General features: G+C 34.8%; 2 protein-coding genes across 2 annotated transcripts in view; one reads left to right on the forward strand and one right to left on the reverse strand.

Moving 5' to 3' along the window:
• Positions 1-880: 880 nt before the first annotated feature.
• On the reverse strand, positions 881-2,788 carry arl2 (ADP-ribosylation factor-like 2). Its single transcript, XM_056461346.1, has 5 exons — positions 2,590-2,788; positions 2,262-2,372; positions 1,386-1,548; positions 1,202-1,282; positions 881-1,113 (listed from the first exon to the last, which is right to left on the reverse strand). The coding sequence occupies exons 1-5, from the start codon at positions 2,652-2,654 to the stop codon at positions 979-981; spliced, it is 555 nt and encodes a 184-aa protein (XP_056317321.1). The 5' UTR covers positions 2,655-2,788; the 3' UTR covers positions 881-978.
• A 5,616-nt stretch (positions 2,789-8,404) lies between these two features.
• Positions 8,405-14,328, forward strand: part of batf2 (basic leucine zipper ATF-like transcription factor 2) — a 6,409-nt gene continuing 485 nt past the window's right edge. The window contains exons 1-3 of the mRNA XM_056462812.1: positions 8,405-8,805; positions 9,176-9,262; positions 14,004-14,328. The exon at positions 14,004-14,328 is cut by the window's right edge and continues 485 nt beyond it. Coding sequence (XP_056318787.1) covers positions 8,728-8,805; positions 9,176-9,262; positions 14,004-14,315 — 477 coding nt within the window. The 5' untranslated portion in view covers positions 8,405-8,727 and the 3' untranslated portion in view covers positions 14,316-14,328. The remainder of the gene's footprint in view (positions 8,806-9,175; positions 9,263-14,003) is intronic.

The following is a 14,328-nucleotide window of genomic DNA, read 5'->3' on the forward strand; positions in this document are numbered from 1 at the left end:
TTTACTTTAAATTTTCAAATTCTTGTTTTTTTTTTTTTTTTTCCCCATAAGTATTGCAAGCGATTTTGCTGCATATATTGTATGACTTGTCTTAAGTTCAACTCTTTAACGTCCTAAAGAATGGTGTCTACTGAACACCATTTATTTGGGCAAATAGGCTTTCACACAAATCTCAATTTCCTGCATCTTAAACTTCTAGGGATTGCTTTTTAAACATGGGCCTTATTGTTAACTAGTACAAATAAGTTGGCGTTCAAGATTACCCATGTACTTTCCTTCTATTTGAGTTGCATGAAGGATTTGATGAAAGCAGTGCGTCACAGCCCGGTCTAAAATATAGCAATCTGCCAGTCCAGATATTAATGAAATGGGTCTTGATCGGCCTGAGCAACTAGCAGGTGTAAGACCTCAATTTCCTTGACCTTTAAACTAACCGTGGAAAATAAACATCGTGGGCACCATTTAAAGGAAATAATGGTATTGTGGCTTTTTATAAATGTTTATCATCTAGCAGTTGTACCTCCTGTCTGTTACATAAAGTCTAAAGTAACACAATAGTTGAACCCTCAAATTGTGCCACCTTATAGAACAATTATTTTCAGACCAATTTGTAAAGCTAGTTTGCCAGACACATTTATAATACAAGAGTCCATGTCAAGTCTTTTTATTGGTCTATTCTCTTAAGTCATAATCCAGAACCCAAATGATTTATGGAAAATAAATGAAAAGTGGCCACCTATTCCAAACTTCAGAAGGCTGACCTGAACTGTATTTATTGAACAGCAGACATTTTAAATAGAACAAATAATCACAGTATAGTTGTGTATTTAAGTTAGATCAGTTTCTCACAGCTGCTGAACTTTTATTTTTTTTTATTAAAGTGTATGACTACCATCTTGAGCACATATGCAATACATGCATGTGCAGTCCAACATGCTTCTCCTTTGTCCATTTAAAGGCTACATGTGTTCATGTCCGTTAGTCAGTTGTAAAGATCCGAGCTGCTATATCATCTAGTAGCCAATCCACACCTGAAAGCAGATTCTCGCCTGTTACAGCACTGCATCCCAGAATGCACCAGTGATGGGTCTTAATGTCATCAAGGGCTAAAACCTACACAGATGTGGAGAAAAATCAGTAAACATGCATATTCAGTCATTCCTTAATCCTTACAGGTGTGACATGCTATGTGTAGACTCACCTCTCTTATGCCATCTTTTGATAAAGCACCAGGTAGGTCTTGTTTGTTGGCAAAAACTAACAGAGTGGCTCCTGCTAATCGCTATTCAAAAGTAAAAGATAATTAATCAGAACTTCATGTAATGGCATTACATTTCAAAGATTAAGACTAAAAAAAAGTCTTGAGTAAAGGAACACAATCACACCTCTTCTAGTAATAAAGCATTCAGCTCTTTCCTGCAGTCGTCCAGTCTCAATCTGTCAGCACTGTCCACAACCCACACCAGTCCATCTGTGCTCTCGAAATAATTCCTCCAGTACGATCTCAATGACTTTTGACCACCCACATCCCAGATGTTCAGCTTAAACCTAGTTTCAGTGTAAAGAGAAACAAAGATAATGCACTTGAAATAAACATAAGCTTGGGAAATCAATAGTGTTCAATTTCTTTTTGAAGAGATATATCATTTGATGATTACTTTCTTTGACCCTCAAGTGCTTTTAATTAATTTGAAATGAGCTTTGTTTATGATGTTTTACTTTGAAATAGTACAAACACTATAAGGCGTAAACACATGCTATTTGGACACTTGTTTTTAAATGATCCTAAAAATGCTGTTTGTGGTTAAAAGTGAACACATTGGACCTTTTTTTCATTTAGCAGAAATGTTTATACTGTATGAAAACAAATTCAATCAATCTCAAAATTGAAACGCAACTTGTTTATATTTATGTAGGAAAAACTATTTTTAAACCTTTTCCAATAACATACCAAGTGTCTTGTTTTACAAACAAATCTGCAATTTAACTCTATGCTACAAAAGTATTTAAAACATTTTGGTTTAAATAGCAAATATAATTTTCAAGTTTTAGTCAAAATTATCAGGAGGTGATTGATTATATTTACAACACAAAGATGAATCAGACACATAGAATTCCGTAAACATGCAGTATATTGACTAAAACATTACTGACTAAAAAATAAATTAATTTTACTAAAATAGAAAATGCTGTTTTAAAATGTTATATCTGTCAAATAAAATTTAGCATAAAGTTAGCATCAATGCTCTCAGTCGTCGTACCCTCTGTGCTCAAGCGTCTTGATGTTGAAGCCTAATGTTGGAGAGATTGTGCTGACATCTTCGCCGTTGAACTTCTTTAGGATTGTTGTTTTCCCCGCATTATCAAGACCACTGAAAAGAAACGTCAAGGACCCTCAACAGCATCACAGGTAATAAAAACATCACATTAAACAACATTTTTTTTTTCTGAGAAACTGACACTTGTTAGAAAGTATACGCATTATCATAAATACAAACAATATAAAACAACAGAGGTTTATCATGTAGTTCACAAATACACTTAATCTACATCACTATCCGTTTGAATTCAGTTCAGTGCGAAAGATACAGCATGAGTAGACGCATTTCACGCTCCTTGTGCTTCATCTTCTTCAAGATCGTCAGTAAACCCATCACGAGCGCGTAGATGAAATACACAGTACTGTCCGAAATCACGCATTAACTAACGTAATAAATGAAAATATTTCTTAAATTAACATCGCATGCTTTTAGTGCAAAGCCATACTGGAAACAAGGAAGCGTTTCTATGAGTTAACAAAACACACTGAGTTGTGATTGGTTAGTGAGGGAACATGTATGACGTTGAAAGCTTATGATTGGTTGTTTTAACTGTCGTTTATATTTGGGCTTTTTCTATTGGTAAAGGAGAACCGCGGCAAGGGCGAGTCTCCGTTTCTAATAGGCGAAGAAAGCTGTCAGTTAGAATGTATTCGTTTCTTTAGCAGCGCCCCCTTAAGTTCATTTTTCAAGCAGGAGAGCTGAAGTCCACCTAAAAGATTTGAAGTAAGTCTCATCCATATAGTCGATGGTCTAGCTCTGTTGATTTACATTTGTATTTCGTTAGTTGTGCTACCTGTATTTATTGTATTAGTTTATTTTTATTTGCAAAAAGCATAATAATTTCGGCCAATCTCAATTCCAACGTAATCTTTCACAAACTGACTGAGAAATGTCACATACGTTACATTCAATCAAATATGGAGCCATAAAATTAAACAAAATCAAAACAAATAAATAAAGTATAAAATAACTTAATAAAATTAATCAACATACCATGCAGACACCAAACAGAAACTTTTTAAGGGGCTCTTAAAAACATACATTCTTGAAACAAATCTTACATTTTTTTAGCCTCCTCACCCTTCATTATTTTTAAAGCCTCTGCATAGGTGGCACACTCCTTTTTAAAGAGATTCAGACCAGGAGCTGTTTTCAAATTTTAGCATTTATGAATGAAGAATTTAAGTAAAATAAGTAAACGATTTGCAGTTAAGTCATCATTTTTGTTGTTCAAATGTGCTCCAAAATTCACAATGCCCCAACAACTAGAAGGAAACATTGAAATATATTGTTTTATCCAATTGACATATCAGACCAAAAAGGATTAACCAAATAGTTGTGCTACCTCATACAAAGATAACAATTACAAACTAGAACAACCAACAATAACATTGAACAAATGTGAAATTTACTCTACCACTATTTTGGGTGAAAATGTACTTTGAGTAGTTTATTGCAACATTGTATGAAAAAGAATGCCAATAATAACAAAAATGTTTAAGTATATTTTAGGTATAAACCTCATTACTCTCAGGTTTTTCAAAACTTCTTTCTGGCATGCATGACCGAACATTTTCTGGTTCTTATTAGCTTGCCTAGTGTAAAACTATAGATATATACACTACATTTCTCATACGGACCCTAAGCATGCGTTAATAGTGCTGCCACATTTGTACAGTGCTCCCAGGACAAAAGTCATTCAGTCACAATAGTCAAGACTAAAGCCAATGTGAAGATGCTGGACGTATGGGTGTAGTAACAAGCAAACAAAGAAAACAAAGCATAAAGGCAGAACATTTCATAGGTAAGTTTTAGTTTTTACAGTTTTTGTATGTTACAAACTTTTGTGCTAAACAAGTAACGTTATTGACGATAATACAGTCACTTACTGCACTGGGGTGCGTTTCCCTAAACCATTGTTAGCCAACTAAGGTCGTAAGTTCTGTCGTTACAAACATAGTTTGTTGATTTGCTGTTTAACAAATTTGTCGCTCCAACGAACATTCGCAAATTTGAGCACTCGCAACTACACCTCTGGAGCTGTTAGAAACATAGTTCCTGGCTGTGTTCTATTCCCACTTATCCCCCCTATGTCCTATACATTAAGAACATTCTTACATTCAAAGTTGGAATTATTAAAAATAAAAAAACATTAAAGTCAGCTCTCTTAGGTGTAATTTGCTTTCAAACTGTTTTTACCATTCAGTTTTAGCGTTCTTCATGTTTACAATTGTGCTCTCTTCGCAGTACACTTTGAAAACATTGATGTCATTTTGAACACAGCCTCATGGCGAAGGCTATAGGTAACCTATTATTTAAAAGCGGAATTTATGTTACATCTCCAAAGCTTGTGAAAACAAAAAGCATACGTTAATTATTTTAATTTATAGTGGGTTATTTATTAATTATCTGTACTGTGTATGACATGGGCCTGCTGGTTAGAACTTTCTGCAGTGGTTTACATGTGTCAAATTGTAAAAGTAGACTTAAAAAAACAAACAAAAAAAAAAAATAATTATATATATATATATATATATATATATATATATATATATATATATATATATATATATATATATATATATATATATATATATATATATATATATATATAAACAATATCCTACATAATAATAATAAAAATCATCATCATCATCATTTAATATTATTAATATTATTATTAAAGTATGATTTTTTTTATTTCTAAGAAATAATAAAAATTACATTTCCTTTTATAATAAATAGTCTTATTTATTTATTTATTTATTTATGTGATTTATATGATATTAGAATAGGTGTTAGCTTTTGTAAGTGAAATGTTTTTAAATAAAATATGTAATGTTCAACTTCTCAATAATATTAGTAAAGCAAACATAGGCCCTATGTTCCATTTACATATATTTCAGTTAATACGAAAAGCGATTTATATATATATATATATATAAAGTCAGAATTATTAGCCCCCATTTGAATCTTTTTTTTCTTTTTTAAATATTTCCCAAAATGATGTTTAATAGAGCAAGCACATTTTCACAGTATGTCTGATAATATTTTTTCTTCTGGAAAAAGTCTTATTTGTTTTATTTTGGCTAGTATAAAAGCAGTTTCTAATTTTTTAAAAACCATTTTAAGGTCAACATTATTAGCCCCTTTAAGTTATATATTTTTTTCCATAGTCTACAGAAAAAGTTAAAGTTAAAGTAGCACCAATTTGCTCTAAATACTAGGCTTATGCTAGTTTTGTTGAATAAAACAAGCAAACAATGTAAATGAAATATGACAACAAGATGATAATGCTAGAATGTATTATTGTCGGCTAAGTGAAGTAACAGCTAGTTTTTGAAGTATGAGTGTTTGATAGCATAACAGTGCTTGCACCTTAATGTGTATACTGTCCACCCTAAATTACTGAATATTATAAATGTTATATACCATTTAGATCAGAAAAGTGGATAGGCACATTGAGACACAAGGTTTCCTCTCTTTTCACCCTGATGATCCCTCGGTTCCAGCTTGCATCTCAGCCTGCCTGTCAGACATTTCACACTGGATGAAAGATCATCATCTTCAGCTTAACCTTGCGAAAACGGAAATGCTTGAAATTTCTGCCAACCCGACTCTACACCATAACTTTTCAGTCCAGATGTATGGGGCAACCGTTACTGCATCCAAAATGGTAAAAAGCCTTGGAGTAACGATTGATGACCAACTAAACTTCTCTGACCATATTTCTAGAACTGCTCGATCTTGCAGATTCGCACTCTACAACATCAGAAAGGTCCGACCCTTCCTATCTGAACATGCAGCTCAACTCATTGTTCAAGCTCTTGTTCTCTCCAAACTGGATTATTGCAACTCTCTACTAGCCGGGCTTCCAGCTAACTCTATCAAACCTCTTCAGCTGCTTCAGAACGCAGCAGCACGAGTGGTCTTTGATGAACCCAAAAGAGCACATGTCACTCCGCTACTCACCCGTTTGCACTGGCTGCCAGTTGCTGCTCGCATCAAATTCAAAGCTCTGATGTTTGCTTACCAAGCGACCTCTGGCTTTGCTCCTTCTTATCTGCTCTCGCTTCTGCAGATTTATGTGCCCTCCAGAAACTTGTGTTCTGTGAATGAACGTCGCCTCGTGGTTCTATCCCTAAGAGGGAAGAAATCACTTTCCCGAACTCTCGCATTCAATCTGCCCAGTTGGTGGAATGAACTCCCTAACTACATCAGAGCGGCAGAGTCACTTGCTGTCTTCAAGAAACGACTAAAAACTCAACTGTTTAGTCTCCACTTTCCCTCCTAATCTGTAACTACCTCTCTGGTTATACCACTAACTGTACTCTCTCTCTCTCTCTCTCTCAAAAAAAAAAAAAATTACTAATGCTTTGCTTCTTAGACTTTACACACCTGAAACTTGCCTATAGCACTTATTCACTGTTGCTCTTATAGTTGTGTAAATTGCTTCCTTGTCCTCATTTGTAAGTCGCATGGAATAAAAGCGTCTGCTAAATGACTAAATGTAAATGTAAATTTCGATGGTTCACACGAGTCGTTCATAACAGAGATTCATTCACAAACGAATTGCTCCATCCGTTAAAATTATAAGTGAAAGCAGGAGAGAGAGTGTGTTTCAGGACACGGATTAGATCAAATTTAACAGGGAGGGAGATTAATACATTTCCATGCACACAAACACATGCTCTTTATCAGGAATTCCCTGCGATCACTTATCCATTGATGTAGAAAAGTAATGTAAAATTGCAATTTAAAAATAACATTTGCATACTGACCACAAAACTCCTGATCACAGATATGTGTCTATATGTTTATATATATCATCGCTCCGGATGGCCAGTCCTCCACTGCACCTCGGTCCCACATTCATTTCAAAGGAGCGCTACCCTGTACTAAAATGGCCGCTCTATTGACGCATTCCTTCCAATAGACAATAATAGTGTGGGGGACATCTAATGTATCTATGGCGCAGAACAATTAAGTGGGTACTATCAGTTGTTTAGACCAGAGATGCCCAAACTTAAAGTTGGCCCATGGTAATCTTTGATTTAGCCTGCCATCCCATCTGAGAATGGTTTAGAGATTGTCATTTCAAATCTAATGTACCCTTTTTATTTGTTTGTTTTATTGTTAAGCTACAAAAAAGCTATCTGAAGTTAAATGTTTCAATTTAAATATAAGTTGTAAGTGACTAGTGTATTCAGCATTGAACTCCACTGTGTTAGAAATATGATTGTTTGTGTTTTTATTGGAACACGTTATAATTTAAAAGGTTATACTGCATTAGTTAATACGATTTAAAGTAAAGTTTTCTATTTATTTTTTAATATTATAAAGGAATAATATGAATTAGGAAGTTACCCATAGCAACTTTAATGTAAATAAGTTTGGTATGATTTATCTACGAATTATCAATGAGATTTGGTTTTTGGCCCTTCAAAATATTTTGTTTTCAACAGACAAAAAAAAACAAAACAAAAACAACAGCAACAAAAAAAAAAAAAAAAAAAAAAACATTCACACAAGTTTGTAACAACTTGAGTGTAAATAAATGAGAACTGTATCTCTTCGTTAACCATAAAATAATACATAAAAACATCTGTGGTCTAAAAAATGCAGTCAGACTGTTTGTCAGTTGTTCTTTGGCTTACATCCAAAGCAAAGTCTATTAGCTCTAGATTCACAACTTCTCCTTAAATGAAAGCTTACAGTAAATGTCTTGTGTCAATCATAATCAGATTTCTGTATTTCCCCATTTTAAGCCTGCAGCCCTTATATGTTTTCAGCACCTTTATCCATTCATCTGCCACTATTATATCCTGCCTGTAGACACTGACAGCACTTGAAACTTGTCCTTCAGATTATCTGCTAAATTATATCAGTAAGTATAAAAATACTGGACTCATTCAGCCATCTTAATTTAATTTCGGTGATGTAACGCCATCACACAGTAAAGCTTGCAAATCCCACACACTTCCAGCCGTCTGGATTTCCGGGTTGGAATTCCCGAAATTTGTCTCTTGTGCGGGAAATGAGCAACCTAAATACGGGCAGCGGCGTACCGGAAGCGGTGATCCCCCGGCTCCGCTAACCGGACCATTTAAAATAATTCGAAACCGAAAACAGTCTAGTCCACCCCTCTGCTGCGTCACCTTATTAGTCAATTCATTGGCTCATTCCACCGCCCACTGCTTACACTAGAAAGAGCGTGGTGTAGTTTAAATCATGAGCAGACACTCGGGCAGCTCAGAACAGCTGCCTCAGGATTCTTTTAACTCGCGTTACAACTCACTTCGTAGAAATGACTGCAATAAGGAACATTACCAATTGACTGGTTCTGAAAGTACATGCAAGCATTTTGTCCTGATTTAACTGTCAAAGAACATCCGTGGACTTGGAGATGCCAGCTGCCGTCATGGAAAACTTTGACCGAGGAAGTCCTTTTTCTCAAAGTGATTCTCAAAGCCCTCAAGAATGGGTAGGGAGTGAATTATTCATTTAATGTCATTGTACTTGATGTGGATATAATACTGTTAACATCATTGCTGATAATAAGCATTAAATGAGTTCAAATGTAAAATTGTTTTATTATTAAATTGTTGTTTTCATGTTATTGTTATTATAGATACTCTCTAATATTTTTTTATCTCTACCATGTTTTCTTGTATGAAATGTATATTTTTCTATTAACAATCCCTGTTTTATATATATATATATATATATATATATATATATATATATATATATATATATTATACGTAAATTGTTTGCTACACAAAACAAAATGAAGAACACTGAAAAACACACAATCAATTTTATATACAACGGCCACTGTTATATATCTTCAGAACACATCAGATCGCAGAGAGAAAAACAGAGATGCAGCTCGCAAGAGTCGCAAGAAACAGACCGAAAAAGCAGACTTGTTGCATGAGGTGAGTTGGAGATTGGGACTTTTGACACACTCTGACATACCATTTGACTAAATTGGCTACATTGTAAAACTTGCAATACACCTGGAAAACAATACTGTATAAAACATATGGTTTGGAACATTTTTTCAAATATGCATGTACATTTAGTCATTTAGCAGAGGCTTTTATCCAAAGCAACATTAAGTGGCAAAAAAGTGATCACAGGGGTTTCACATGAAAATATTCCAAAACCACAATTTTATAGATGGGTACTGTTTTGCATGAGTCGATCATGTTTGGTCTCATGCATGTTTTATTTAATCTAAACAACTGTACCCCTAAGCCTTGTTATATAAACTATTTACATTTTTACATGTAAGAGTACATGTTACTAATATATTTAAGACTTTATGACAGTATAAGTCAAGTGTACTTAAGTGTCCAATACATGTATATTTCTGAGAAGTACAATAAAGGATAGTTGTAATTTTAAGTTTAAAAGAAGTGTATTAGTAATACACAATAAACATATTATCCTATAAGGTTTGCATCCCGTTATCTTCAAATACACATTTGTTTTGGCTCTATCATTTCATTCATGTTCCTCACACAAACACACACATATACAGTGCTCAGCGTATATAAATACATCCCTCACAAATCTATCTTTTAAGTTAATATTTTTAATAGAAAGCTATACAATAATATTTGTGCATATATATTAGATTAGTCAGTAGTGAAGCCAAATCTGAAGCTTATCTAACAAATAGCTTACGATAACAGTCCAAAAATTAGTACACCCAAATTTATATGTTACAGAAAAATATCAAATACAAATTTAAAAAGAGGAAAAATCAAGAGAAAAAAAATAGAAAGATTTTGTAGATTGTAATTTTTTTTTGCAATATTTTGCTTGAATTTAATTGTATATCTTTTAATTTCTAAATATGTTTGGTGACTAAAATATTATTTTAATAAATATATCTGTTTTGTTTAAATGCACCAAAATACATTGCCTATATTCACTGCGAAATGAATAAAAATATTAATTTTAAAAATAAGTGTACTCAATTATGCTGAGCACTGTATGTTATTGTTCTTTATTAGTGTAATAAATGCTATTAGACATAGCATTAATTGGACATATGAAGTATTGTATCATAATCACAACCTTCAGCAAGTGTGTTAATCATTGTATACATGTACATTTCTCTGGAAGATGGTTTTGGTGTGTTTGTTAATGATTACTCTGTAGTCTCTGTTTTTTTTTCTGTGCGTGTGTGCGTGTGTGTGTGTGTGTGTGTGTGAGAGATAGTCTGGGACACAACTATTGCACAACCTTTCACTGTAGAGTAGGCATTTCTTGGAAACACTGTGCATAATAGGGCAGCTGCAGTTTACTTGCATTAGCTCCAGACTTGTTCTTTCAGTTTACCTTCACTTTCACTTTTAGTTTCTCTTCAGATGATGTACAAATCCTGGACTTTCCCCTTTGTATCCAATTATCTACTAATCACATCTTTTATCCTTTTCAAACAGGACACATGGCGGTCTGAATCTTATTTAAAATGCAGTTAAAACTGAACAGTGAAACGGCCCTGGGAGTAAATAAATAAATAGGGTAAAATTAAACTGGCTGAGAAGCAGGATTTAAGTTCCCAGTATGCACTGTGTCAGATGGTATAAAGAAATAAGTTATTCAAAGTTTATTCTGTGTTAATAAGATAGGGACACATGCATTAGTCTGTAATTTTGTGCTTTGCTGGGATTTACAAAGACATCAGTTGTGTTAACATTTAGGGTTACCATTGTAGTGCAAAGTAAAGCAAGAGTAGAGAGGATTAAATATTAATATTAAATAAGGTATGATCCACTGCTATAATCATGAAATTGTATAAATATATTTTGCTATTTACATTAACACATGCTTTTGCTAACAACTAGTAATAAATAAAGTTGGTTCTTGAAAAATGTCCTCTAGTAAAAATAAGGATGTTTGTGTTTAGCTGCTTTAAGTTTACCCATGTACTTCCCTTCTATTTGAGTTCACACAAAGGACTTTGTAGCGGTAGTTGACTAATAAAATGGGTTTGTGAGCCAGGGGTAGAAAATCCCACCACAGTTACTCTAATTTCATTAATGAAGAAATATAAAGTTTCAACAAATGTATGATTTAATCAAGTAAACCAAAATCAAATGTTCAGTCAACCAAATCAATAAATTAATAAATGAGAAAGAACAAAGCAAATAAGCTTTAACTTCAACATTAGTTCAACCCATTATAGACCAAACAATGTTAAATTTTTAGGCCCAGGCACAATACCTATTAATACCATTTACTATACAATCAACTGGTGATAAAATATTTTAAAAAATCATAAAGATCAAGTAAATCACTTCAGAATATACAAAACCAACATTAATCAAATTTAAGCACAAATAAATAACGAAGTTAACTTGTTAACAAAGGTTCGGCGGCAGAACCACCTCTCACTTTGTCTCCTTAACCAATCACCTACTCCCAAAAACTTATTTAAGGAAGACCAACCCTCTAGAACTCCCTTTCCATTCACAATCCTATAACCCTCTCTTCACTCCTAAGTTGAATTAGGGGGTCCAATCACTCTACCGAAATATTACAGAGACGGTAACCCTACTCTGAGTCTCTGGGTATCAACGTAGGACACCTGATCAACCTACCTACCTGTTCACTGTTTATCCTCTTACTTTCCTTCCCCTTCATCCCACTGTTCTCTTCCCATCCCCTTCATCCCTACAATAAAGTCTAGCTCAAAATTTGGCGTGGTCCATGCCAGTAAAATAATAATATTTCAAGGCCAAAATCGTCACACATTAATGAGTTCCCGGTATACATTTTGTCAGATAGTATAAGAAAAACAAGATATTAAAGGTTTATTCTGTGTTTTTGAACAAGATAGGGAGACATTCATTAGTCTGTAATTTTGTGCTGTGTTGGGATTTACAGAGGCTCCAGTTGTGTTGACATTTAGGGTTACCATTGTAGTGCAAAGTAAAGCAAGAGTAGAGAGGATGAGCTGGAAATAACGACTAAATCTGGTATGACCCATTATTATAATCATGAAATTGTATAAATATCTTTTGGTATTTACAATAGGGCTAGGAGATTTGACCTAAAATCAAAATCTCGATATATTGAACATTTCAACTCGATTATGATTAACGAACAATTATTTTAATTATTTATTCATTAAATTTTTTTGCCCTCATAGTTCACTGACAAGTTTGATATGCCGTCTAAAGGCATCTTTGGCACAGCTTCCTATCATCATCAATGTAGTGCAAAGTAAGGCTCAAGAATGAGTCCATCATCCTACTTGACCAGAGATCAGATGTGGCTGCAAAGTGGCCACACAAGTAGAAATCAGCCTCAGGCTTTAACAGAGCGAGGTCACGTGACGCGTAGGGAAAAATCGTCCTGGAAAAATTAGATCGGTTATAAGTTCTGAATATCGATTTCGATTACTTTTCGATTAATCGTCCAGCCCTAATTTACAATAAGACATGCTATTGCTAACACCTAGTATTGAATACTAGTGATGAGAGAATTGAAGCTTTTTGAAATTGAACTAATTGCTTCACAAAATGATTCACTATTTTATATATACCGTATAAGTTATGATGTAATAAAGCAGGGTTTACTGAAATCACGTGACCATGCCAATTTGATACACACTTGCACTACTGATTCAGAACAAAAGATTCCCCTCTCTCTCTCTCTCGCTCTGCTGTATGTTTGTATGTCAGAGGTGCCCAAATTCCGGCATAGTTTAGCTTCAACTTCCTTCAACACACCTGTCTCTAAGTTTTTAGTATACCTAGAAAGAGCTTGATTAGCTGGTTCAGGTGTGTCTAATTGCGGTTGGAACTAAACACTGCAGGACACCGGCCCTCCAGGAACAAGTTTGGGCACCTCTGCTCTATGTACTTACCACTGCCCTATACTAATTAAAAGTGAAGACTCTAGAAAAATAATTATATTAAAAAGATGGGGAGGGTGGAGCCAAGAGCTGTGACTGTTGATGAGAGACACTTGTGTTTCCACTCGTCACAAATGTGTTGTAGTGCAAAATATCTTTAAGCAGTCTGAACATTTAGTCCAGGGATGTCAAACTCAATTTCTGGAGGGCCGCAGCCCTGCACAGTTTACTTCCAGCCCTGCTTCAACACACTTAAGCTGCGGTCACACTGGGCTTTGTGTGGGCGAAATTCTGTTGTGCGGCGCTGCGAAAAGAGGCGGGATTAAACAAGATGATTAGACATTAAAAAAAGCGAGCGATTGCTCCATGTTTTAAATTTCTGTCCAGAGAGATCCTGTTTTGATCCTCTATTGGTCTCACGCAGTCAAGTGATGGGATTTCGCAGGTCAGAGTTCACCAAGCTTGAACTTTGCACCGCAGCAAACTGCGAAACTTAACGCATGACCCTTGCGTTTCCGGTCTGACGCATTTGCGTGCGTATGAATGGAAGTCTATGGGAGAAAAGCCCAGTGTGACCGCAGCTTCTCCTGTAGGTTTCAAACAAGACTGAAAGACTTAATTAGTTTGATCAGCTGTGTTTAATTAGGGTTGGAACTAAACTGTGCAGGGCTGCGGCCCTCCAGGAATTGAGTTTGACATCCCTGATCTAGTCTGTTCTCACAGCTAAAATGTTTTCTTTTATCGTGTAACTTTTGCATTTCAGTGCTACACTTTTTATAATCTCTTTTTTCTTTTTTACTTAGGAGCTCCAGACTCTAGAGCAGGCTAATGCTGCATATGTAAAAGAAATTGCTGATCTGAAGAAGCAGCTACAAATCTACAAAACGGCTTTGGAACAGCATGAACCTCACTGCACTAGACTGGGTTCATTTGGACCACCAGCTAGTGTGTCAGGAGCTCCATCAACAGCAACACCCTCTACCTCAGATTACATCTCGAGTCCAAACCTCTTGGCGGACATTACATTCTTACCAAACACTAATTCAGTATCACTAACGGATCTCTTCGACTGGACTCCTTGGGACTCAATGAATGATAATGGCTTTCAGCTTTGAAGCGCTGTACAGT

Source organism: Danio aesculapii, chromosome 7 (genome assembly GCF_903798145.1).
Source record: "Danio aesculapii chromosome 7, fDanAes4.1, whole genome shotgun sequence".
NCBI classification, from domain to species: Eukaryota; Metazoa; Chordata; class Actinopteri; order Cypriniformes; family Danionidae; genus Danio; species Danio aesculapii.

Excerpts from the sequence above, each read along its gene's own strand:
- arl2 (XM_056461346.1), bottom strand. The coding sequence starts at position 2,654 with ATGGGTTTACTGACGATCTTGAAGAAGATGAAGCACAAGGAGCGTGAA. Across the intron at positions 1,549-2,261 it reads AAGACGCTTGAGCACAGAGG|GTTTAAGCTGAACATCTGGG; the intron begins GTACGACGACTG and ends CACTGAAACTAG. Across the intron at positions 1,283-1,385 it reads ATGCTTTATTACTAGAAGAG|CGATTAGCAGGAGCCACTCT; the intron begins GTGTGATTGTGT and ends ACTTTTGAATAG.